The sequence below is a fragment of the Vombatus ursinus genome, unplaced genomic scaffold (assembly GCF_900497805.2).
Source record: "Vombatus ursinus unplaced genomic scaffold, bare-nosed wombat genome assembly UNPS02014863.1, whole genome shotgun sequence".
NCBI classification, from domain to species: Eukaryota; Metazoa; Chordata; class Mammalia; order Diprotodontia; family Vombatidae; genus Vombatus; species Vombatus ursinus.
In genome coordinates, this window is record NW_020954641.1 from 33,765,628 (window position 1) to 33,792,187 (window position 26,560).

The following is a 26,560-nucleotide window of genomic DNA, read 5'->3' on the forward strand; positions in this document are numbered from 1 at the left end:
GAGGAGTTCCATCTTTGTTCCCAGTTGCCAAGGCCTGGCCAGCTTCCATACTGCCTTCACCCAGCACCATTTCTAATGTGCCAGCATCCTACTCTGCCAATGGGTCAAACTGCACACTGAGTCCCCAAAGCACAGACTCTCAGGGCTGGAAGGTACTTTAAAGGGTATTTGATCCAACTCATACATGAACTGATTAACAATATTCAGAACTCTCTGTTCCTATTGGGCTTGTCATCATCAGACACTGAATCACACAGATTTTATAAATTGGCCCTACTGTGGAGAGAGGCTCTTGATTCTGGAAAAAGTCAGTTGCATGGTTTGGAGGTCACATCTCCACTTTGGTGGCACATCTTCCAGCAAGATTGGTTGACTTGGACAAAATGAACCAATGTGGGAGTTTTAAGTGAGTTCAGTAATAACCCTGGCATGATGAGTGGTCCCCTGGCTTTTGCAGTAACAAGGGTAGAATCTCTGTTACCAGCTCCTCTCCAAGGCTGCCTCTGCAGTTTTAAGGCCACTGAGTAAAGGCCTATGTACCTTTGGGTGCACAAAGAAATGTGTTTGTCTACAATTGTTACCTAGGTAGGGGACTAGAAATTAAATTGGAGAGTGAGCACAAATTTGGAAGAAATATTGTGGGCTGTACACTTCAGAGTGTGTGTATAGATGTATAGCAATGTCCACAGCTGTGGAATATATGGACTCAAGGCAAAACATAGGGTTATATGTCTGCTTTCTTCCATGTAAGGCAGAGCCCGCACATGTATACTCGTGTGTATAGTGTTGAATTTATGATGAGGTAGAAAGAATTGTGGGTTTGGAGATCTGAATCATGGGATCACAGATTTCAAGCCAGTGGGGACGTTGGAAGTCATTGACTCCAATCTCACCATTTTATAGATTAGGAAACTGAGACCCAGAAAGGTGAAGTGAATCACCTAGAGTCACACAGCTTGTAAGTATTTGAGGCAGGATTTGAAATCAGGTCTTCCTGACTCCAAACACAGCTCTCTCTCCACCATCATCAGCTGGCTCTAACATTTACTATCCATACAAACTCGGACTAGTCAATCATTTTCCCTCCTGAACTTTATTTAGTTTTCTTGTCTGTGGAATGAGGGGGTTGAACCTGGGTTTGAGTCTTGCCTAGTCAGTCAGTTGGCTAGTAAAAACCATTAATTAAGCACTCTCTAGGGGCCACAGGCAAGAATATTCCTCTGCCCTGAAAGGAGCTCGTCTTCTAACACAACTCCACTACCTGTATGACCTTGGGCTAGTAGTTTCCCTCCTCTGGGGCTCAGTTTCCTTATTTGCAAAATGGGGGGGTGGACTAGGTGACACCCCATAAGGTTCTCTTCCAGCTCCATGAACCTATGATCCTTCCAGATGGGAATCCCAGGATTATGTGAGGCAGCCTGTGTGTGAGAGTGGAGTGGGAGGGGCAGCAGAGCAGGGGACAGACAAGTCGCAGCTCCGAGTGCATGCGAGGCAAAGCCCGGGCGTACGTGAGCTTGGGGAAAAGGGGGGACCGAGCGTGCAGCGCAGGGCTCCTTCGCATGTTGCGCTGTTATTTTGAGTCCTCGCTCTTGTCATGGGACTAGAGCAGAAATCGGGGCTGCACTGCCACCTCTGGTTTGCAGCCTCATAAACCTCGTCTCACTTCGGCTCCAGTCGCTCTTGCTCCCCGCGCGCGCCGGCCGCTGCCCCTCTCCGTCTTGTTGGAAGGTGAGTGCCTCCTGCTACCCGGGGAATCCCGCCACCCCCAGAGGAGCCATGGCATCGGGCAGGAGGGGCTGGGACAGCAGCCGCGAGGACGATCTGCCGGTCTACCTGGCCAGGCCAGGTACCACGGACCAAATCCCCCGGCAGAAGTACGGGGGCATGTTCTGCAACGTGGAGGGCGCCTTCGAGAGCAAGACTCTGGATTTCGATGCCCTGAGCGTAGGGCAGCGAGGGGCGAAGACCCCGAGGAGCAGCCAAGGCAGCACAGGCGGCGGGGGGAGCCGGCCGGTGGCGGCTGAGCCGGACACCCCCCGGAGGAGCCAAGCCCGGGAGGACTGCCGAGATCCCCCCTCTCCAGCCCTCGGCGGGGTGGAGATTCGCAGTGCTTCGGGCAAGGAGGTGTTGCAGAACCTCGACCCCAAAGATAAGGTAAAAGAGTGCCCCCCATTTCAGCCTTGCTTCGTCCTCTTCCCACCACTCCCTGCAATGTAACCCAGCCCTGGGGCCGAAGGCTGCACTGAAACTTTCTCTGTTCACTTTGCACCCGACAGAGGGGGAAGGAGGAGATTTTTCTTCCAACTACCACCCCTTCTCCCTTCTCCTTCCTCCCCCTTCCAATTCCGGACCCCCAGCTAAAGTTTCCGTCCGTAGTATCTATTTGTGGGGCAGGGGAAGTGGGAATACCCTCTACCCTCCTCAATTGGGCTTCCTGTCTGTACTTACTAGAATTCTTCTCCCTCTGCCTCCCTGCCCTCTTCGCGATCTCCTCGGTTCTGGATGGGTGTGGAGGGCTGGACTGAGAAGGATCTAGCTAGGTTTTATTCTACCCGTAAGAAAAAATCCACTCTTCCTGCTCGCTGTCTCTCCCCATCGACTCAAAAACACACGCCTCAGACAGGCACCTTCAGATCCCCAAAAGAGATGTTTAGGACAACATCAGACAAGGGGAGCTGGGAGAAGGGGGGCTGTCGCTGGGGGAGAAGGCAGCAAAAGTAATTCACTCTTCTATAGTCCGGAGGAACAACATAGGAGAGAGGGAAGTTGCCCTCCTCCCCACCCTCCGACCCAACACACACCCTAGTGCAGCTGTAGCTGGCAGCTCAGCCATCCGCTCCGCTTGGGAAACTTTTGTGTGTGAAACAGGAGACTAAAGACCAAGACTATTCTGCCAACTTCGAACGCCTTAACTGTCATTCTGTCTCAGATTGTGTTTGCCTGAGGTATATTTGTGTGTATGGGCCAGCTCTTGAACTCTGGGGTGAGATGATACAACCACCTCTCTAGATCCATCTTAGCTATTTAAAAATAAAGACACTATTAAGGGTTTCATAGGAATGAGTTGCAAGGCTATCTTCAGCTGCTGCATGTTCGCCAAAGCCAAGTAAATGTATGTGTCCACCACCCCCCTTCAGAAACTCATATGGCTGAAGTCACTGAATGACCTTGTTTGACATGAGTTTCTTGTTTATTTTGTTGGTAGGCAGGTGTCCTGAGAATCTGGGCACAGGTAGAAGCACAGAATTCAAAATGATGCTTAAGAAGGAAGAAACAAACATATTCAGCTGCTCTGGCCCAACAGAGCTTTCTTTCCTGTTCTCTAGATGTCGGATGCAAGAACCAACTGCATCTATTATTTTGCATTAATATTGTTATGAAATAATCACTTGAAATGGAAATTGGCTCCTTAGAGGAATTGCAGCCAGTGCCCACAAAGACTCCAGACTTTTATTAAAACACATGGTTAGCCAATAGGAGTGACAAGGGCCTTTTCTTTGGGTTTCATATATGACAAGCTCACACAAAAGCAAAAACGCAAAAGAAAAACACAAGGAAAAGGTTATTTACAGTTGGGATTGTTCAAAGTAGCCATTGCAAAAACAGGATGTCAATGTTACTTGAAATCACAACCGATGATTGTAAATCTATATTAGGAGTTCAAAGCACCTTTCCCCTCCTCCTCCTGCTCTTTAAAATCCTGGGATTTTCCCAGGATCCTCCCTCCTTTTTCCTTTAGGGAGGGAGGAAAGGAGGAATTGAGCCTCTTATGTTTGGAAGGGTTTCAAGTTGTTTCTAGATGGAAAAGTGGGCTTTCAAAATGGGTGTTCCTTCTCTTTAGGTCTAATTTGGCCAGGAGTGAAAATGTTCACTTCCTGACTGCCAGGAATGAGATATGTGGTGGATGATGTCAGTAAACTATAGTTAACATTATTCCTTTGACTAGGACCCCTCTGATTTGAGCCAGACTTTTATGGTCAATCTGTAATACTGATGAATGGTAACTAGAGGAAAGAAAAATGTACTCCTTGTAATCACAACAATTCTCTTTCTCCCTTCCTTGTAAACCCTGTACTTTTGCTTACTAATTGAAAAATAATGATATGACATAAGTATCAGCAAGATATACAGGGATCTATGGTTACTCATAGGTCAATTCTCAATGTTGTTGGCAGTCTGGACAATGCTGTATTATTATCTCAAATTTCATAGAGTTTCAAGGGACCTTAAAGGTCACTTGGGCATGTCTGCCTTTCAGTGAAGGAATCCTTTCTGTAACATCTCTGACAAATGAATATTCAGTCTCTGTTGTAAAAGCATTCACTGACAGACAACTCACTACCATCCATTGTTGGACAGTTCTGTTAAAAAAAGTTTTCCCCTACACTCATTTGGAATCTGTTACCTTTTGTTACAGCTATTCATTGGTCTTAGTTCTGCTTTCTAAGGATACACAAACTAAATGTAATCCTTCTTTTATGTGCCAGCTCATTAGGTATTTGAAGATAGCAAAAACAATCTTCTCTTTCCTAGGTTGACCAGTTCCATCAACACTTCAACAGTCTATTGGATCCATCATCTCATTGCTTTGGGTAGTCCTTCCATGGCTCTTCATCTTGCCTGAAACTTGTTCATGGCCTCTCATAAATTTCCTATACAAGGTCCATCCAACATGCAGGAGGTCATCCTTTCATCTCTCAAAATTATGTAGATCCCATTGGAGGACTTGGGCTGCCCATCATGTATCCCTTGCTCTCACTACAAGACCAACTCCCCTTTTTTTCCCTAGGCACACATGTCTCCAATGACATCCCGTACTCCACCTCTCTTGCAAAGTTTCTTGGTTATAAGGTTTCTTTAACCATTCTTCACAGAATATGTCAAGATCCTTCACTATCTTGATTTTTTTCTTCTTCTGGATACATTATAATTGATAAATGCCCCCTTTAGGAAGGTGTCCAACCCTCACACAGTTCTCTTAAAGTATTCTGACCAGGATAGAGCATAGCAGAGCCATCACCTTCTTTCTCCTGGATATTTTATTAGTGCTGCTTAAAATGGCATTAGCATCTTTTACAGCTGCATCACCATGGCTCATGGTGTGTTGGGTAAATGTTGGGTAAATCTTCTATGGCTTTGCCACACAAAATGCTGTTTGAACCAGGTCTCACCCAAACTGTATTTTTTTAGCTCATCCCCCACCCCGGTATAGGACTTTACATTGACCCCTATTAAGTTTCACTTTGTTGATTTCAGGCCATAACACCAGTCCATCCAGGTATTTTCAACTTGAGGTTCTGTTCTCCAATGTATTAGTTACCTCCTCTCAGCTTTATGTCATCAGCAAAGTCGATAAACTCACCTTCAATGTTTTTCTCCATAATCAATAAAAATGTTGCATAGTGTAGAGCTATGGACAGTGTGTATGTGTGTGTGTGTATGTGTGTGTATGTGTATGTATGTATGTATGTGTAGCATATATATGTGTATGTGTGTATATAAATATATATGTGCCACCTATTAAAGACTACCTTTACAGGCTGACAGTTCCTTAATCAGCATTCTTTGGATTCACTTTTCAGCCAGCCACATGGATGTTATCACTCAGCACAGTTTCTTCGTATTCTCTTATGAGACTTTGTCAAATTCTTGCTGAAATCCAGATATTTTGTCTACGGCATTCCTCTGAGCAACTAATGTCATCAGAAAAGGAAGTTAGCATAGGATAAAAATAAGTGAACCCTAGAGAAGTCAAATCACTAAAAGCCTTTGGCATATTCTGGATCTGTAAATAATAACAATTGACCCTTATAACACTTTATATCTATTATCTCAATTAAGTTTCATGTTGTTGTTTGTCCTTCATTTTCAAAGAGGACCATCAGTTGCATGGCAACATGCTAAGGTAGGTGTTATTATACCTATTTTATAGATGAGAAAACTGGGCTCAGAGAGATTAAGTGATTTGGGATTATAGAATCACCGACCTCAAGCTAAAAGGGACCTCAGAGGTCATCTAGTTCAACACCTTCATTTTACACATGAGGAAACTGAGGCTCAGAAAGGTTAAGTGAGTTAGGCTCACAAGATCACAGACTTAGAACCTGAAATGACCTTAGGGGTCATCTAGTCTAATTCTCTTATTTAACAGATGAGGAAGCTGAAGCCCAGAAGTTAAGTAGGTTGCCCAGGTCTCTCAACCAGCTGGTGGGAAAGCCAGGATTTGAACCCAGATCCTCTCATTCCAAACCCAACTCTCTTTCCTTGCTCATGGTCATGCATGGCAGCATTTGAATTCATGTCTTCCTGATTCCCAAGTCCACTACTCTGTCACAGTGCTTGCTGCCTCTATGACCTAGAAAGAGATCCTTATCATCTGGCTTGTACCCAGGAGACTGGTCTTTTGCAGGTTGTGGGAATAGCTGGGCGTGACCCTCGAAATAACCTGGTGCTTTTTCTCAAAGAGCTCATACCTTCAGGACTCACCAAAAACGTTCGGACAAAGACCACTCAAATTTTCTTTGTTTATAATTGCTTACACCAAGTGCCTAAAAAAGCAATTCTAAATGAAAATTGAACATTTATCAACATTTCTTGCCAAAATCACAGATATTCCCTAATAGTGAACAGATTGTAGAAAGGGGAATGTCAATACATGGCTGGCTTTCTTAATCACACTCAAATCGTACTGCCTCTACAAAGAACAGGTGATGCTGGGAGGATACACATTTAAGAAGCATCTAATGGCATTGTCACCACAAAGATCATTTTCACTGATTACTATTTTTTATAGGGACAGGAGGGGGACCCATAATCTACAGTTCCATGTTTCCTAGTCTTCTTTACTCCCTCCCCTGGGGTTACTTCTGTGTAAGATTCCCTCTTTGGTGAGCCATTAGGAGCCCTCTCAGGGATGAGGCATAGACAAATATGAGTGTGGCCCTGAGTTCATATGCCCATATCCTTTGACTTTATAGTCAACACTCAACATTTTCAAAGTGAAGCCAGTGGAAGTAAAACTCTTATACTTTCCTGTACATGGGAGAGGGTTAAGGCATGAGGTGAATCTTTGGGCTCCTAAAGGCCTATTTACTTAATGGTATCAAAACTCATGAAATACAAGTGAATTTCTCAGTGTCTCTCTGGAGACTTTGACCAGCTGAGTACGCACAGTGACCAGTGGTCTATTTAAGGAAAGACTCCAGGCTCCTTAACCTTCAGGCCATCATCAGATAAGGTCTCATATATCTCTTTTCAAGCTTTACCTATGCATGATTTCTTCCAGGATTGATTTTGAGTGACAGGATGTATTTGAGAGGCGTAACCAATTTTTTTTAAAGTAATGCTGTGGTTGGCAACGTTCCTTCAAATTAATGGTCCCTAGAGGTAGTGCTTTCCCCCCTCTCTGCTGATGCTTCTGTAAGTAATGTTTTACAATATCCAGCTTACTGCCTGTGATGCTTTTCAGAGTCAATGATCTTATACAGGCTTCTACTTGTAACACATTCTGTAGTTAGTCCATATAAATAATGCTCTCTTGAGACAATGAATAAAGCTCCCCCAAAACAGAAAACCCAGCATAGAAGAACAGCATTTACTGCCTATGGGTGTGTGCTACATGGTATTTTATTTCAGGGAGAAACAGAGAAAATAGGGCATTGCTTTCTTATCAACTGAACCAGACTATTCCAGGAAGATTTCTAGGAAACTGAAACGTTTCCTAGAGACTTGTCTATGCAGTTACATGGAATCATGGGGTTGAGGGTACAGTTGTTCTTCATCTCATCCAATTGATTATCCTATCTGATCTATTCTAATTGTGGTCAGGTAGATTATACACAGAGTAGAATCCTCAGTAGAGTGAAAGTTCCTTGAGGACAGGGATTATTTTGGTTCTTTCTTTGTTTCTTCACATCTAGCACCTTGCAAATTGTAGGCAATTCATAGATGTTTGTTGAATGAATGCCTTGTTGTTCATCATTCTCTCTGTCTCTCTCTCTCTCTTTCTCTCTCTCTCTTTCTCTCTCTGTCTCTTTTGGCTAGGCAATTGGGGTTAAGTGACTTGCCCAGGGAGACTCAGCTAGTAAGTGTCATGTGTCTGAGGCTGGATTTGAACTCAGGTCCTCTTGACTCCAGGGCTGGTGCTCTATCCACTGTGCCACCTAGCTGCCCCCATCCTTCATTCTCAAAGAGGACCAATCATGAGGGTGATGTCTTGGCTTGCATATGATATGCTTGGATAAGAGTGGGACAGAGCTGCACAATGAATGAATAAGGATATGAAGTTTGAGATTCAATAAGGCTCCATTCAAGAGAAGACTTGTCATGAGAGTCTAACATACAAGGATTATAAAGAAAAAAAATCTTCATAGTGACATTGTTGTAGGAACAGTCATCATAACTTGAGTCCTTGGAACATGCATCTGTATATGTGCATATCTACATCTCTCTATCGTTCTGTCCAGATTAATACTGCAAGAATGAAGGAGTTCTAATTCCCCTTTAGGTCATCAATGTATTTCAATGCAATTCAATTTACCAACATTGAAAATTAAATTATAAAGTTAATAACCATTAATGAAAACAATGAAATAAACATCTAAAGTACAGATGAAATCTGGCACAAACCCTTATTATTTAACAAAGAAGATCCAATTGGATTAATAAACAGCCATCTAGCCAAAGCTTGTTTTTTTTCAGCAAACATTAAAAAAACCCTATAAGGCATAAAGCATAGTGCTAGATGTTGGAGATGTAAAGATGAAAACCAGCACAGACCTTACTCTAAACAAACATAAAATCTAATACGGAGATACAACATATGCACAAGTAATTGTGTTACAAGGTAGGGTGTTTTGGGGACAAAGGAGAGAGTCAGATAAAATGCTCTAGGAAAACTGGAAGAGGGAGGGAATGCTATCATTTGAGCGAGCAAGGAGGACTCCATGGGGCCAGTGGTACTTTACCTGAGCCTCGAGAGAACAAATGAGTTTTAATAGGCAGAGAGGAGACAGAAGGGTGTTCCAGACATGGGGACTGGATGGCCTATGTAAATGAACAGAGGCAGGAAAAGGTAGAATGAGGTTGAGCAACACTCAGTTTGAGTGAAACTGAAGGACAGAAATGTAAGATAAATCTGGGAAGGTGGGTTAGAGCCAGATTATGGAGACCTTTCAATGCTGGGTTGAAAAGTTTATATTTTCTCCTCGAGGCAATCATGTGTGATTTCTTGAATCAAGTTCCAGGAAATTTATATCCAACATTTTGGGAAAATTTTGTAGTGGCCTCCACTCCAGCAGGCACTAGTTAAAGTGCCAGTTTGTATAGAAAGGAAACTGTTAACCCTGAGTACCTAAGAAGCAATTCTAGATACCATTGAATGGGGCCAGATCATAGCAGAGGGTGTGACAAGATGCTGTAGAACTGTGACTAGCTTGGTTCAGAGGGGTAAACTGCATGCCAGAGATCTTTCTCCTTCTGCTGGAATGCAGGGTCCTGTAAGAATTGCAGTTGGAACCCGAGATTTTCATTATTTAACACATTTATTAAGTGTCTTCTATGTGCAAAGCACGGTGCTAGGCCTCAGGATAGGTGCAAAACTGATTGAGATGGGATCCTTCCCTTCAAGGAATTTAGGACTTGGCACTGGATTAGATCAAGTGTGCCTACTTCAAACTTTCAGGTGTAATAAAGGCCAAAGTAGGAATAGTATTTTATGTGGCATGTGTGGCAGCTATTAGCAGAAGATGCCTGAGGCAACAGTGATCAATGTGGGTGTAGTGGATAGCTCACTGATCCTTGAGTCAGGAAGATCAGGGTTCAACTCCTGCCTCAGGCACTTATCAGCTGTGTAATCCTGGGCAAGTCACTTAACATCCCTGTGCCTCAGTTTCCCCATCTGTTAAAGGAGAAAGAAAGGAAACAAAAGGGCAGCTAGGTGGTGAGGTAGACAAAGCGCCAGGCCTAGAGTCAGGAAGACTCATCTTCCTGACCCTGGGCACATCATTAACCCCATTTGCCTCATCTGTAAATTGAGCTGGAGAAGGAAATGGCAAACCACTCCAGTAACTTTGCCAAGAAAAGCCCAAATGGGGTTACAGAGAGTAGGGCATGACTGAAGTCACTGAACAGCAACAACAACAACAAAAGGAAATAAACTTTTATTAAGTACCTACTATGTGCTAGGCACTGTACTAATGTTATCTCAGTTGGGCCTCATAATAATGTTGTGAGGTAGGTGCTATTATTATCTCTGTTTTACAGTAAAATGAGGTGGTTGGACTAAATTTTACAGTAAAATGTGCTGACCAGACATGATCTAGTGGAGAGAACTTGGGGTTCTGGGATAGAGAACGTGTGTTTGAATCCTAGCTCTACTCTTTACTGTATCTTTGACCCCCAGAGAAGTCACGGAATCTCTGTTTCCAGTTGTGAAATGAAGGGGTAGAAAGAGATGATTTCTAAAGGCTCTTCCAAGTCTAAAGTGATCCTAGGTTAGACCAAGGGACCCAAAAGAACCAACTAAAGAATAATAATATAAAGGGAGATTAAAGTAGAAAGAACGAATGAAAGGGCAGCTGGGTGGCACAGTGAATAGAGTACAAGTCCCGGGAGTCAAGAGGACCTGCGTTCAAATCTGGCCTCAGACACTTGACACTAGTTGTGTGACCCTAGGCAAATCACTTAACCTCAATTGTCTCACAAAAAAAAAAGAATGAATGAAAATGCATTTATTGGGGGGGGGGGAGCAGCTAGGTGGTGCAGTGAATAGAACACCAGCCCTGGAGTCAGGAGGACCTGAGTTCAAATCCAGCCTCAGACATATAACACTCACTAGCTGTGTGACTCTGGGCAAGTCATTTAACCCCATTGTCTAGCCGGAAAAAAAAAAACGCATTTATTAAGCACTTATCGCATGCAAAGTTCCCTGCCCAGCAAACAAAGAGAAAGTCAATCTGTCACTGATCTCAGTATCCTTATATTTTATTAGGAGACAAATATTGTGGGAGGTCCCAGCTGCAAGTCAGATGGAAAAGCTCAGGCTGCCTTGGTGTATGGCAGAAAAGCAGATGGTAATGCATCTTCTTTAGTATCATTTCCACTGATAAAGGACATTTGAAGAAAGATGCTATCTGTATCCAGAAAAATAACTGATAAATAGAAGTATGTATAGAATAATTTTACACATATATACCTATTTGTGTCTAATGGTAGCCATGGGGTGGGGAGAAAAAAAAAAAGAGATGATAATTTTGTTCTATATTTGAAAGGAAAAGCAAGTTGTGCATAGTAGATTTGCAATTTCATGTATAATCTTTTTTTTAAACTGTATTGTGTTATGGAAATGCTTGTTTTATTCCATAAATTAAAAACATAATTTCCATTAGTAAAACATATCCATTTCTGATGTTGAACCATTTGTCCGTGCCAAGACTTTAGTGACTGTGCTGCTAACCAAGTCATATCTCCACAACAGTTGCTGATGGCTAAGGGTGGGGAATAAGGAGCCAGGCTAGAAGCAGGGCTGGTGCTGGGGGGGGGGGGAGAATGTGGGTGGAGGGCAATGCTAGTCACTAGTCTTCCCTGACTTTTGGTGGTTGGTTGTGATGGGCATTTGGTGTTAAGGTTGGAGGGATCTTCTACAGGAGATGGCTCCTTTCGATGAGGGCTTTGGGGGCCAGGCTAGAAGCAGGGTTGGTAGAAGAAACTGAAATACTCAAGGAAGAATTTTATACGTTTTACATCATTGTTAAGAACAAAATGAGGACATAAAAAGAAGAGTAGAAGGAGGAAATGTATACCTATATTTATAAAAGTCAGGGGGCAGGCTCTTTATCATAATAATTCTGCCCGAGCACTGCCTTAGCAGCTGTTCCTGAGTTAGACAGCAAAAGGATTAAAGCAGGAGATATTCAAATGAAATTTATTAAGTTAAAGAAGGAGGGGTTAGCAGGCAGTTACTCAGAGAGGAAAGAGAAGGAATAGAATTTGGGGAAATAGTAATATGACAAAGAGTAATTAATGGATCACAAATCTCAATTGCTTCAAGGTTGATAAAGCTTTTTCTTCCTAACGATTCTATGACGGAAGTATAGCCATTGTTATTAGCCCCATTTTGCATATGGGGAACTGAGGCCTACAGAGGGTAGGTTACCATGGACACACAGTTAATAAGAAAATGAGTCCAGGTTTCCTGACTGGGAGCCAGGACCTTTTTCCATTGGCCCCACTGTTGTGAGTCAAAAGTGCAAATGGAAAACTAGTTTAGAATTGGCCTTGAGGCCTGTTTAGCTTTACTCCAGGATGTTCCCATAGCTAAGCATTATTAAACGTAGAAAATAAGGATGTAAATAGCAGCCTTAGGGAAGGAAATGGAGACACAAGTTATGGACCCTTGAAAAAGGACAAGCCAAACTTAGCTTATTTACAGGAGTCTGTATTAGGTACAAAGATGGAAATAGAGAATGCTCGAGAAAGCTGGATCAGGGTTATAGACTCTTTCTGGTTCATAAAAGAAAAAGAACACACAGGGGCCACCTACAATTGAGGGTAGGAGAGGAGGCACAGTGCTAAGAGCTCTGTACTCAGAGGCCAAGGATCCCAGTTCAAATCCTGATTCTGCATCTTATATGTGACTGTGGACAAATTGTTTTCCTTTCTGAGCCTCGGTTTCCCCCTTCTGTAAAATGAGGGAATTGGATTAGATGATTCCTTAGGTCTGTTCCAGCTGTGGGCCTATGGAACTAAAATTGGAAGATGTTAAAGAATAAATGGAAAGAGAAAAGGTTTTAAAAAAGGTGGGTGAGTCCCTTGCTCCAGGGCAGGCCATCCTGAGTGCTTTTTTTGTAACTGTTGTCCAAGGCTGGAAACAAGCAAATTACCTATGGAGTGAACTTTTTAGAAGTAGCAGGTAGAAGATGGGGATAAGTGATAATGATAGGAGATATTATTGAGAGTTCATATATGATGAAAAGAGAAACAGCATATAGAATAGGGATGATCTTTGTGGAGGAAAAGAGAAAGGAAATAAGAAAAAGAAAGGAAAGAGAAAAAGAAAGGAAAGAAAGGAAGAAAGAAAGAAAGAAAGAAAGAAAGGAAGGAAGGAAGGAAGAAAGAAAGAAAGAGAAGGAGAAAGAGAGAGGGAGAGAAAAAGAGAAGGAAGGAAGAAAGAAGGGCAAGGAAGAAAGAAAGAAAAGGAAGGAAGAAAAAAAGTATTAAACTCATCAATATTCCTAATGCGTGGCACAGGACCAATGTGATCACAGTGGCAATCAATTTTGAAAAAGGGTCTACATGGAAGAGGTTTAACGGCATTCTAAGTAAGTTTATCAAAAGGCAGGAAACACTGCTTCCATTTTAATGTTTAAGATTGATAGAAAATCCAGGAAGTAAATATAAATGTGAAAAGAAGTAAGAAAAATCCGGAGTATAAATGAAGCTTAACATCTATGGACAGAGAAAAGAGAATGGTTGCAGTAGAGGAAAACAGAAATAACAATGACAGGAAAACCCAACTGGGAAACTGGCAGAAAGGATCTAAATAATTGAAAAGGAAAAGGTAAGGACAAAAATTAAAAAAAAAAACCACTAGTGCTCCAGTAAAAGGAAAGAAATGAAGGTTTGAATGATAAAGATAGAAAGTAAAAACAGCCAAAAAACTAGAGATGGAGTGAGAATTCCTCTTGGAATTGTTAAGAAAATAAGAGATGGAGTAAGAAGAAGAGAACATTGTTGAGCTCACTAACCATAAAACATTATTTATAGAAAGAGAAATTAGAGACCTATAAACAGAAATAATGGTCTGCAGACTTGAAATTTTGTTTGAGATCTTGTAGAGAAGTATATTTGACAAAGATGTGTCTACTTGGAAGTCTGAAGCTTCCTTGGGCAACCCCAAAGTGAAGGCATTTAATCTAACCTGGTCAAAGAGGCAGAGTCATAACCAGCAATTTTGGCAACCAGGCTAAGTAGCAAAAAATGGGATGAAGCAAGCAGCATAACTAGAGTCCACAAATTGTTTTAGTAATTCATGATGTAAAAATAATAAATGAAATAAGACAAATTCAGTTGAATCAGAGAGAGAGACAATTAGCCACTGTTAATGTTGTGGTCTAGGGGTGCTAGGCACCCTGAAATGCAAGGGTACAGGGTGGGGATCTGCCTTGTAAGAATCCAACCATTCAAGCCTTCTTTCAGTCCAAGTAGCAAGTTTATGAAGACACCAGTTGGTTAGGTGAGATTCCTAGTGAGTCTGCAGTATTTTGTGATGTCAATATAAGCAAGCCAGATTTTTAAGGAATCTGTGCATTTGATGAGGGTAAGATTGATATTTTACATAGAAAGATTAGATATTTAGAAGATTTGGATGGGTTTAAGGAGTGGCAAGTAGCCTGGGATGGACCAGTGGGCCAGGTGCAGACAATGAGAGCCACAATGAAAGGGCAGTTAAAAGGAGTATACTGGGATTGGTCAGATGCCTCAGGCATCAGGGATCTGGGCTGCTGAGATTTGTAGGAAAATTCAAGTACCTTTTTTTTAGGGGTCTCATTGCTCCATCAGTCCCATCATTAATTCATGGTTACTGTCATGTGTTAAATTTTTACACCCTCTAAATTTCCATCCCCTAGGGCAAAGCTACTGGGGCCCTGCCCTAGTTTATTTAGGTTTCTGTCCAGAGGAAAAATAGAGTGAGAATTAAGGGCACTGAGCATAATGCTCAGGTGAAAGGTCCCCAGTAATTTTTGACCACTGATACTACCACAGACTATTAGGCATTTGGTTTTTTTTTTAAGATATATACATACATATATATGTATATATAATCAATTACCTATTATTAACTTACTCCCTCTCAGTTCCCAAATGGAAGTCTCCTTTAGAACAAATAAATATAGCCATGCAAAATAAGTGAGCACATTGGTCATGTCTGATATTTGCACATTTTTAATCCATTACGTCTTTGCTAAGAAACACCATCAGTACCTCCATTGAAGGAAACTGTCTAGGTCAGCCATCTCTGAACTTCTCATCTCTTCTACCCCCCCCCAATACACATACAAACAATGATCTGATACCTTCTCTGTTACTCCCACCCCCTTTTAGTTTCCTCCTCTGGGTTGTCTTTCCCCATTAAATTATAAGCTCCTTGAGGACAGGGACTATCTTTCTTTTTCTATTTGTATTCCCAGGGCTCAGCACAGTGCCTACCACACAGCAGCTACTTAGTAAATGCTTATAGACCGACTTACTGAGCTAGTGGAAAGAATCTTATTAAAGAGATGATAGCATCCAGAAGGGGTACCTGAACCTTTAAAATATAACTGTTTAAATGGTAGTAGGGGTTACAAAAGACTCAGATACGACTGAGCAACAGCAACAAAAGATAATTTAGCCAAGTTTGCCAAAGAAAGGAACCATTCAGAATGTTTAACAATCATAGCTATAGAAGCTGATGTTTATGGAGCACTTTAAGGTTTGTGAAGCATTTTACAGGCATGGTCTCAATTTGACTCTCACAACAGCTTGGTGAGGTGGGTATTGCTGTTCTATTGTATCCAACTCTCTGTTAACCCCATTTGGGGTTCTCTTGGCAAAGATACTGGAATGGTTTGCCCTTTCCTTCTCCAGCTCATTTTGCAGATGAGGAGACTGAAGTTTAAGTGACTTGCCCAGGGTCACATAGCTAGTAAATGTCTGAGGCTGGATTTGAACTCAGGAAAATGAGTTTTCCTGACTTCAGGCTTGGTGCTGTATCCACTGGGCCACCCAGCTGCCCAGTGAGGTGGGTACTACAGGTTTTATTATCTCTATTTTATAGAGGGAAACTGAGGCTGAGAGAGGTTAAATGACTTGTCCACAGTCTTTATAGTAAGTTTTAGAGGTAGGATTAAAACCCAAGTGTCAGAGGAAAAATTCAAATTCTAAGCCCAGTTCTCTTCCCACTGTAGATTACAGAAAGCTTTCTACAAGTGTAGATTTCTATGTAGGGGGGCAGCTAGGTGGCCTTGGAGTCAGGAGGACTCTAATCTTTTCAAATCTGGCCTCAGATACTTGACACTTACTAGCTGTGTGACCCTGGGCAAGTCATTTAACCCCAATTGCCTCACCAAAAAAGCAAAAAAAAATTTTTTTCCTATGTAAAATACATGTCAGAGAAGGAAGGATTGGAATAAATAATAATAATACTTCTTATTTTAAGGACTTGTGATTTTGTTGGTGATGGAAGTCATTCCATCGATGCAGATCCCAAATCTTATGCCTCTTTAGTAAGCAGTTTTAGAGAATTACTATAGCTAAAACATTCCTGAGCCTATGGCCGTCTAGGTGGCTTACCTCCCCAAGCTTGAGGAGGCTGGTCCTCGGATGACAGGTGGACAGTCCATCACTAGGTCCATATTCAAGACTTCTTTAGTATAGAGTTGGTGTCCTATTGGCGTAGCCTTTGAAACTCTTAAGTCTCATCCCCTCTATAATGGAGCATTCTACTTCAGCAGAGTATCATAAGATCATAGATTTAGAGCTGGGAGGGACCCTCCTTGTTGCAAAAGGGAAAAATGACTAGGAATCCACAATTAAGGAGGTAAGGGGAGAGAAGACTAATTAAAACTAGCATTCCTAGTTAAGTGGCATGATTCACATTTCAGACATGTAGAGAGGTCCGAGGAATCCGTGAGAAAGAGGAAAGGGTGGTTTTGGTGTTATGACTACATTTTAGTTCAAAGGCAACTTATGTATTTCTGGGTGAGGAAAACCACCCAGTCCTAAAGGTTTAAGAGGATCGTTTGGTTCGAATGGGAAACGGTCACCTCAATATTTTGATCAAAGTATCCAGAAGACATTCTTGAGATTGGTGTTTAAAGCTGGTGTTTTCTTCTGTGCATCTTTATTTTTTTTAATGTCCTCAAGCTTTTGGGCCAAGTTTGGAATTCCGTGCTATTGAGCCATAGGCTAAGTGACTTTTCCAGGGTCACAGGGTAATCCAAAGTTTGAATCCAAACTCTCCAACTTTAATTCCAGTACTCTTTCCACTGTATAAATTAGCCTTCCGGGATAGAAGTAACCAAAGAGCAGAGTCCACGAAATTGCTGAAAAAGAGAGGAGAGTTTTGATCAATCAAAAGGGGAGCAAACATAGCAGAACAATTACTAGGAATTTTTATTCTTGGGGCAACTGTCATGAACCACCCCAGGGCAAATAGTCTTGTCCCCATTTGAGGGATTGGGGGCAGGAAAGAAGCTGAGATTTGGTGGCTTCCTATTAAATAACTATTTTTACTAATTAGGAGCTAAGTTCTGTTGTTTCTGCTTTGTTTGGGCTATGAGCGCTGTCATCTCCTTCTAAATTCAGCATTCTGGCTCAGAGCTTCAGCTTGTCCAAACCTTATTACCAACCCTCACTCTGTTACTCAGGAAAGAGAAAAGGTGTTGGATAGAGATCCATAACATCCCTGCTTTGTTGTGGTTACTGTATTTAACATTTAAACATATGGGAACTATTAATGCACACCTATCTTGCTTTTCCTTAAATAGTCATTTTACCATCAAATTCCTTGCAAAGGACTTTTATTTCCTTGAGAGTTTTGTTAACATGCCTTGCAAAACCAAATTTAATTGTGGCACATTAGACCAAGGGAAGGGAAAATGAGGTAATCATCGAAATAACTTGTTTAAAAAGAACACACTGTTCTCAATTACCTACCTCTAGAGAAAGTAGGGTCTGCAGAGTTTTTTTTGGGGGGGGGGGAAGAAGCCGTGAGATTAGCCTTAATTATTGGATGATATTTCTCTTGCACTCTGCTCTGGTCTGACCACATCTGGAGTTCTCTGTTTTAATTTTCATAAGAAGACACCGCAAAAGTGGCCAGAAGAGAATTCTTGGTACTGTTCATACAAGTGTAACATTAACTTGTTAGTCTTAGCATAGGTGCTACTGATATTAAGAAAAGTGGAAAAGAAACGATTGTCTTGAACAAAAGATGTTTTTGTTTAATTTTGCATTTCCCCCCTGTGAGTCTCATGTGCTTCAGACCACAGTGGTGTGGCTCCACTGAAGTTCCAACATCATCATCATTTCCATAGTAACATGCTATAAAGATGCAAACAGAGGATTACACCCTCCCTCCTTGCAGGCTTAGACAGGAAGGCCAGATGGGTTATGAGGGAGGAAAAAAGCCCTCACTGAGACATAAATCTCTTCAGGAGAAGCAAAAGGAAATCATTTAAGGAAGAAAACTGGTGGTGTAATCATTGCCCTAGGGTGACATTCCTGTTTAAAGCTGGCCAGCAGTGGTGGGTGCCTTTCCAAGATTTAAATAGTGGACTCCAAGTGTGTGGTGCTGACAAAGCCAGCTAATGAGGCCAGGGTCATGCATGGATTTGATTTCTATGGGAGGCCGTTAACCTCGATCCCTTCCAACAGACACAGGCTGCATGTGTCATCCTAACTAGTTATGTCCAAGGGAGAGCCAGCTAGCTTAGAAACCATCTTCAACTCTGCATGTCAGTACAGAGGGCACACCCTACTGGTAGTGGGCTTCTATTGTCTTCTTCCTAGTATGAGATTAGGTAATGAGGGTTGCAAGTCCCTATCCTAAATATGCATGCATACTCTCCCATCTCTATGCCTTCCAACAGACTTTCCCTTAGGCCTATCGATGAGAGACTGAATAGTTGAGCCCACAGGTCTGAGGTACTCATCCCTTCCTATCTTATACTTAACCATGGTGTTTGTACTTGATGTAGTCTTTGGGACTAAACACAAAATCTTTTCATCACCTGATCAGAAGAAGCCAGGAAGTTCATCATTCCTCAAAGGCCCAAGGTGAGAGGGGATCTCAAGGTAAGAGGGGATACAAAGGTGAGAGGGATTCCTTTTCTAATGCTCATTGACTTAGTAAGTCCCCCATCCTGGCTATCCCGGGACCATTTTAGTTATGGTAAATTTGGTTATGGCTTTATAAGTCTAAGAGGTTCCCCAAAATAGAAGTTAAAAAATGGTACTCAGTACACAATATGAATCAGAGTATAAGATGAGTAATTTATTTCTATACACAAAAAGGAATGTCAGGTTTAAGGGAATTATAGCACAGATTAACATAATTATTAGAATAGAAATCTATACCAACCTATAGCTACCATTACAATCTGCCCAGAGACTAATATTTAGACCTTATTACAATAAGCACTTTTTCACGGCTTTTACTTACACAGATCACATTTCACCCGGATTCATGAAAGCTGAGCCTCCATGCTCAGTTGCTTCCCAGTCCACTGCTGCCTCAACCAAGGGACACCCCTCCTGGTGATCTGCTGGATGATAATGCCAGTGTACCCATAAACCACAGAACCTTTCTAACACAAGGCTCTTTGTTCAGGAGAGTAAATAGAAAATGGCTCCAGCAGGGGCCCAGGTGTAAACTTGCCTAGTCAAATAAACACTTCACGGGGGGGGGGGGGGGGGGGGTCCTAATGGTAGGGAAGGGGAATGAGTGCTACCCATTCCCCCCTAATTCCTTGAGTTGGAGAATCAAAGCAAAAGCTATACTTTTTGGTATTTAAGGGAGAATTGATTCCAAGAAGCTAAGCCAGAAACTGTCTCTTTTGAGGATGCAGGCCCCAGGCCCCACTGCTCACTGGGTCACCATTGGGAGGACCAAGAGACATACCACTTAGAGTTGTCTGTGTCATTCTATAATACCAAATTCTTTCATCATTTAGTATGCATATACACACATATTGTCTATACACTTTTTGATCAAAATATTGAGGTGACCCTTTCCCATTCGAACCAAACGATTCTCTTAAACCTTTAGGACTGGATGGTTTTCCTCACCCAGAAATACATAAGTTGCCTTTGAACTAAGTCCTTGCTCCACCTCTCCCCTCCCCTTCCCCAGTAGTAGGATGTAAGCTTCAGAGACTGTTTCTGGTTTTGTATTTGTATCTTCAGTGCCTGGCAGAGTGCATGGTACACAGCAGATATTTCAAGAATAAATGTTTCTTGAATGAATGAATGCATTTTTCCTTTCAGACTATTTGTAGCTAGTTTTACTGATTTGGGGAGTTGGTTTAATATTACAATGAGGTAAGACGAGCAGACTAGGTCTGTGATCACATGAGCTAACCTGCCTATATTTTTTATATGCTTCCAACCTAAAGAAAGTAATGGCCAGAGTTTAAGAACCTTATTCCCAAGGTATGTTGGAGCACAGTTAATTGTTAAATTTTCAGTGTGAGCATTTATACCTTAGAAATCATCAAACACTACAAATTAACGATTAATTTATTTTTTGTTGATTGTCTACACTTAAGAAAGTGATAGAAAAAATAGTGCAGATTAAATTTAAATGTTTGTCCTGTATGCTTTTTTTTTTGGTGGGGAGAGATGGTTGTTAAATATTTACTAGTTGCTTACATTAGCGACTGGCTGACTCGTCAGTTGCCGATTCTTGTGCAAGATACATAGCATCTCACATTCGTCCCCCTTTTTCTATTCACATGGTCACCACCTTGTATCAGAGCCTTATTACTTTTGCTGAACTATTGAAGAGGTTTTCTATCTGTATTCCCTACTTCTGCTCTCCCTCATTTCCAATCCATCCTTTATCAAGCTGCCAAAAGCATCTTCTTAAAGCACAGTTCCCTGCTCAAGAAGCTTCAATGGCTCTCTATGGCTTCTAGGATAAAATACAAATTCCTCAGCTTGACGTATAAAGTCTTTCCTAGGCTTATTCCTTATTATTCTCCTTCACGCAGTCTGAGTTATAGCCAGACTAGCCCACGACTGTTTCCTTGAACTGGCATTCCGTTCCCCAACAATGTCCCTTTAACAGAATGTTTCCTGTATGCAGAAGGCACTCCTTTCTCACTTCGATCTTTTAGAGCTCCAAGCTTCCTTCGAGGATTAGCTCATGTATTGTATTCTACAAAAAGCTTTCTTGATCCCCCTATTCTCCCCCTCCTCAAACTATCCTGTGTAGCACATGTGAAATCTGGACTTACTCTCCCACCCTCCACTTGCCCTGATGAGGTGGGTCTTCAGTGCATGGTTAGTAGGTCCCCTCAGGGCTCTACCATTAGCCCTGAGGAGTTGCGAGTTGGAAGTGTCCTTTCCATGGGTCCCCATCTGGAAATTGTCCCTTAACTACTTCAGTACTTGTACAGAAAAGTCAGGCCAGAAGTTGTGAGGTAGGGAGGTATCTAAGCCTGGCGGTGAGGAAGGCAAGGTACCCTTCAGAACACTGAATTCTTGGGCAGTGAGGTGGTGCAGTAGATAGAGCACTGGCCCTGAAGTCAGGAGGGCCTGAGTTCAAATTCGGCCTCAGACCAAACACTCGACATTTACTAGCTGTGTGACCCTGGGCAAGTCACTTAACCCCATTGCCCAGCAAAAAACAAAACAAAACAAAACACTGAATTCTTGGTCAAAACACCCATACACACACACATTCACTCTCACATGTCTACAAGTATATATTTATGTGCATGTGGACTCTGAAAACTCTGAAAAAAAATGTTGCAGAATCTTGATTTGATAGCTGACATTTATTAATCACCTACTATATGCAAAGCAGCTTGCTCAGTGGGTTGAATGCCAGAATGAAAGATATCAATGTCCTTGCCCTCAAGAAGCTTATAACCTACTAGGTGGATGTGACACGTACTCAAATAAACACCACACAAGATAGAGTGTAATGGGGACAGAAAATCCAGACAAAATACTCTAGAAAAATTCAAGAAGAGAAAGAACACTTCATTTTAGATGGAAGGATCAGGTAAGGGTTCACAGAGGAGATGGCACACCTAAGCTGAGCCTTGAGAAAAGAAAACTATTTTAACAAGTAGAGTTAAAGAGTGAATGCCTTTAAGGGTTGAGTGATGGTCTGCATGGGATGCATAAAGGCAGGAGATAGCTGAGAGAGGCTGTGTGAGGGGAGCATAATCTGAGACAAAGATGAAAAGGCAAGTGGGAATCAGATTATACTGAACTTTAAATGCCAAGCTAAGGAAATTATGTGTTACCTCAGAAGTAATAGGGAGCCATTTAATGTTATTGAGCAATGGAGTGGTGTGGTCAGACATGATAATTAGGCAAATTATTTTTGCAGTTGGGCAGCTAGGAGGTACAGTGGATAGAATATTGCCCTGGAGTTAGGGAAACTCATCTTTCTGAGTTCAAATCTGATTTCAGACATTTACTACTAGATATGTGACACTGGACAAATCACTTAACCCTGTTTGCCTCAGTTTCCTCATCAGTAAAATGAGCTGGAGAAAGAAATGACAAGCCACTACAGCATTTTTGCTGAGAAAATCCCAAATGGGCCACTTTGAGCCCCTCCCCCCCATCACCTGAGAAAGGCCTAAACCTGAACTGTCTTATCAGGAGTAAGACATTTGGCCCTCTCTGAGTTTAACCTACCATAATGCTTTGAACAGACATGCTTTGCTTTGCTCTCTGAGTGAACCCAAAATGCCCCTTCCTGTGTCAGCAACTACAAGGCTAGATGAAGCTGACCAGGAGCATTCTTCTGTTTATGACTACCAAGGAGAAGGTGCCTTGAGCCAGACACCATTTTAAATAATGGGACTTTTCTTCTCTTGGTATTTTATGGACACATGCTATGTTATGTTATGCTATGTGTATGTATGTGTGTGTGTGTGGGTGTGTGTGTATAGTCATGTTAATGATAAAAAAAAACAAAAAAAACACAGACACCCTGGATCTATAATTTCAACTGACACCTTGACATTCTCTTATCTTACTGTGTTTACAATCTATCTCATTAAGAAAGTCCTTCCTCACATTATGGTTAAACACATATGGAGACTATAATTTTGGGTTGACACAGTCATCCTGAGTTGGGATTGTTCTATGTGTATAAAGGGTCTCCTTCAGCTTGTTTACCTCTGAATTCAGAATTATTTTCTGACTCCATCATGCATGATTCTCTGGCTTAATGAGAATAAATAAGCATGTTATAGCATGTGGACAGCCTGATTCTGTTCGTTCCTTGTTCAAATCTTTGTTAAAGTGAACCCCATTCTGTTTGATCTTGAACAAACCTTTGGTAAAGGGGGAACCCCATTCTGTTTGTTCTTAGGACAAACCTTTGGTTAAGGGGGAAACTGATTCTGTTTGTTTCTTTGGACCAAACCTTTGATAAATAGTTGACAGGGGTCACAAAGAGTCAGATACAACTGAAACAACAACAACAACAATTTTTTACAGTTATGTGAAGTATATACGAGAGATGGAAGAGATTAGAGGCAAGGGGACCAGTTAGGTGTTTGAGGGAGGGGAAAATGTCAAAGATGACTGTGAGGTTTTGCGACTACATGATTGGGAGGTTGAGGATGCTGGGAATGGGTGATTATAAATGACTTTTAAAAAGTCAATCTGGGCCTATATATACAATATATACCTATATATACTATATATATATATATATATATATATATATATATATATATACTACTTCTATATATATACTTGTAGACATGTGAGAGAGAATGTGTGTGTGTATGGGTGTTTTGACCAAGAATTCAGTGTTTTGTTTTGTTTTTTTTTATATATATACTATATATATATATATATATATATATACACACACACACACACATATATATATATATATATATATACTCCTGCTCTCCCTCATTTCCAATCCATCCTTTATCAAGCTGCCAAAAGCATCTTCTTAAAGCACAGTTCCCTGCTCAAGAAGCTTCAATGGCAGAGGATTATACTGGGAGAAGGAGAAAGGGAGAGGTAGAATGGGGTATCTCACATAAAGCAGACAAGAAATGGCTTTTACAATAGAGGGGGAAGTGGGGGAAGGTGAGAGGGAATGAGTGAATCTTATTCTCATTGGATTTGGCTTACAATTGGTCGGGACAGAGTTTGGGCACCAAAGTAACTAGAAGGCTGAAATGATAAAAGCAGGAAAAATCTGAAGCCAAGTGAAGTCTATTAAAATATGGTATTCCATAATCATATACAGAAAGAAGAATAAGGGGCAGCTAGGTGGCGCAGTGGATAGAGCACTGGCCCTGAAGTCAGGAGGACCTGAGTTCAAATCCAGCCTCAGACCAAACACTTGACATGTACTAGCTGTGTGACCCTGGGCAAGTCACTTAACCCCGATTGCCTCACTAAAAAACAAACAAACAAACAAAACAAAAAAAACCCCAAACAAACAGAAAGAAGAATAGGGATAGGTTCATCGCTGAAAAAATGCTTTCCAAGGGCAGAGCTATATAACCTATGGTATCAGAATATATGTAAACTCCTGTTTAGCCAGAAGAGTGGGATAATGGGTGTTATTGTTGATTATGTATTCTGGCTAGGTGAGAGGAAATTGAGTAGGACAAAGACAGCTAGAATTTGAACTAGGAGACTTGGGTTTGTAGCCTTCCACAGACACTATCTAGCTTAGTGACCACTGACAAGTCCCTCAGTATTTCTGAGCCCCAGTTTCCTCATCTCTAAAATAGGGTTAATAATGCAAGTACTGTCCACTTACCTTACAAAACTGTTGTGAGGAAAACTCTTTAAAAGGTCAAAAATGTTTTATTATTCCACGGATATACAATTTTTAATGAACTGGAATACAATAAAATATATTTAAAACTAGCACCTTATATTGAGCACAATTTAATCTTTCTTTGATTATTCAGAAAGTCCATCTGGTTTATTTGATCATTTTGACTGCATGGATTCTGCATAAGTAGTAACTTACTTAGTCAATTATGGCAAATAAAAGCTTGTTTTCCCACAGTTAACCAGGTAACTGAGGAAACAGTGGGTTTGGAGGTTTGATTTTTCCAACCTGAAGTCACTGTGTAGCTGGCAACCAACCTATCACTTCATGTAATATATAAATGCAGTTGCATTTCTTTCTGTACGCATAAGTTGCATCATAATAGCAATTTCTATAGAAATTTGTCTTTGTACTCTAGTATTTTAATTTTTTCCTATAATAATGGGCACATTTTAAGGATTTGGGGCCTGTAATTTTTACATGGAGAATATTAGTGGAATAATAATTTAGAGCCACCATCCTCATTATTAGAACAGATTGCAATCTAGCTCTGAAAATATATGTATATATGCATATATGTATGTCTTTTCCTTTATTCTCTAATGACTTTGATCTTTTACCTTCCCCTGGAATGGTCTCAATTTCTTTTTCCATTTGGTTTGTATTTGCAAGTTAGTTTTGGCATGCTGCCATATTCCATTCTTTCAAGATGGTCTTTCCATTTCTTTAGATAATTTTCCATTTTATATACTGTGTTTTGTACTTAAAATCTTTCTGTCTTGAGTAATGATGGGCTTGTTGAGTAAATCCTAGGAATGATTCCCCAAAAGGTATCTATGTCATTTCTTTTTTTCTGAGAGGCTTCTTGGAAATCCAGGCTTTGCTTGTGTTTTGGAATGTTGCCTTTGAAACATGCATGCCCTGTGGTAAGCAAGGCCAAGGAAAATCCCAGTTTATAAAACAATACATCGATGGAGGGATTATTCACTTTGCAAAAGGCTCACTAAACAATTGAGCATAACATTTCTTCAACTATTGCAGTAAGCTACCCTAGCACATATAAGATAGGTTTTACTTTACAAAAGTTCAATTTGTGTATTTATTTTATAGGAATATAGCTATTACACATTAAAACCTGTTTATAATCTTTTTTATTTTTATTTTTAATGTATTTAAATATTTATTTTTAGTTTTCAACATTTATTTCTACAAGATTTTGAGTTCCAAATTTTCTCCCCACCTCACTCCTCCTCCCACCCTAAGACAGTGTGCATTCTGAATACCCCTTCCCCTAATTTGCCCTCTCTTCTATTCCCCCCCCAACCCCTTCCTCTTCTATTTTCCTGTAGGACAAGATAGATTTCTATACCCATTGCCTGTATACTTTATTGCCTAGTTGCATGTAAAAACAATTTTTAACATATGTTTTTAAATCTTTGAGTTCCAAATTCTCTCCCTTCCTCCCTCCCCACCTACTCTCATTGAAAAGGCAAGCATCTCGATACAGATTACAGATGTGTAGTCACGTAAAACCCTTCCATAGTAGTCCTGTTGTGAAAAACTAAGTATATTTCCCTTCATCCTATCCTACCCCCCATTTATTCTATTCTCTTTTTTGACCCTGTCCCTCCTCAGAAGTGTTTGCTTTTGATTACCCCCTCCCCCAATCTGTCATCCCTTCTATCATCCCCCCCTTATCCCCTTCCTCCCTATTTCCTGTAGAGTAAGATAGATTTCCATACCCAATTAAGTGTGTATGTTATTCCCTCCTTAAGCCAAATCCAATGAGAATAAGATTCACTCATTCCCTCTCACCTTCCCCCACTTTCCCCTCTATTGTAAAAGCCTTTTCTTGTCTGCTTTATGTGAGATACCCCATTCTACCTCTCCCTTTCTCCTTCTCCCAGTATAATCCTCTCTCACCCCTTACTTCTCCAGATATCACCTCTTCATCTTCAACTTACCCTGTGCCATCTATCTATCTATCTATCTATCTATCTATCTATCTATCTATCTATC

General features: G+C 41.1%; 1 protein-coding gene across 1 annotated transcript in view; it reads left to right on the forward strand.

Annotated features, from left to right (window-relative positions):
• The first annotated feature begins 1,688 nt into the window (after positions 1 to 1,688).
• Positions 1,689 to 26,560, forward strand: part of DPYSL3 (dihydropyrimidinase like 3) — a 141,108-nt gene continuing 116,236 nt past the window's right edge. The window contains exon 1 of the mRNA XM_027841726.1: positions 1,689 to 2,154. Within this exon, the coding sequence (XP_027697527.1) occupies positions 1,777 to 2,154 (378 nt within the window). The 5' untranslated portion in view covers positions 1,689 to 1,776. The remainder of the gene's footprint in view (positions 2,155 to 26,560) is intronic.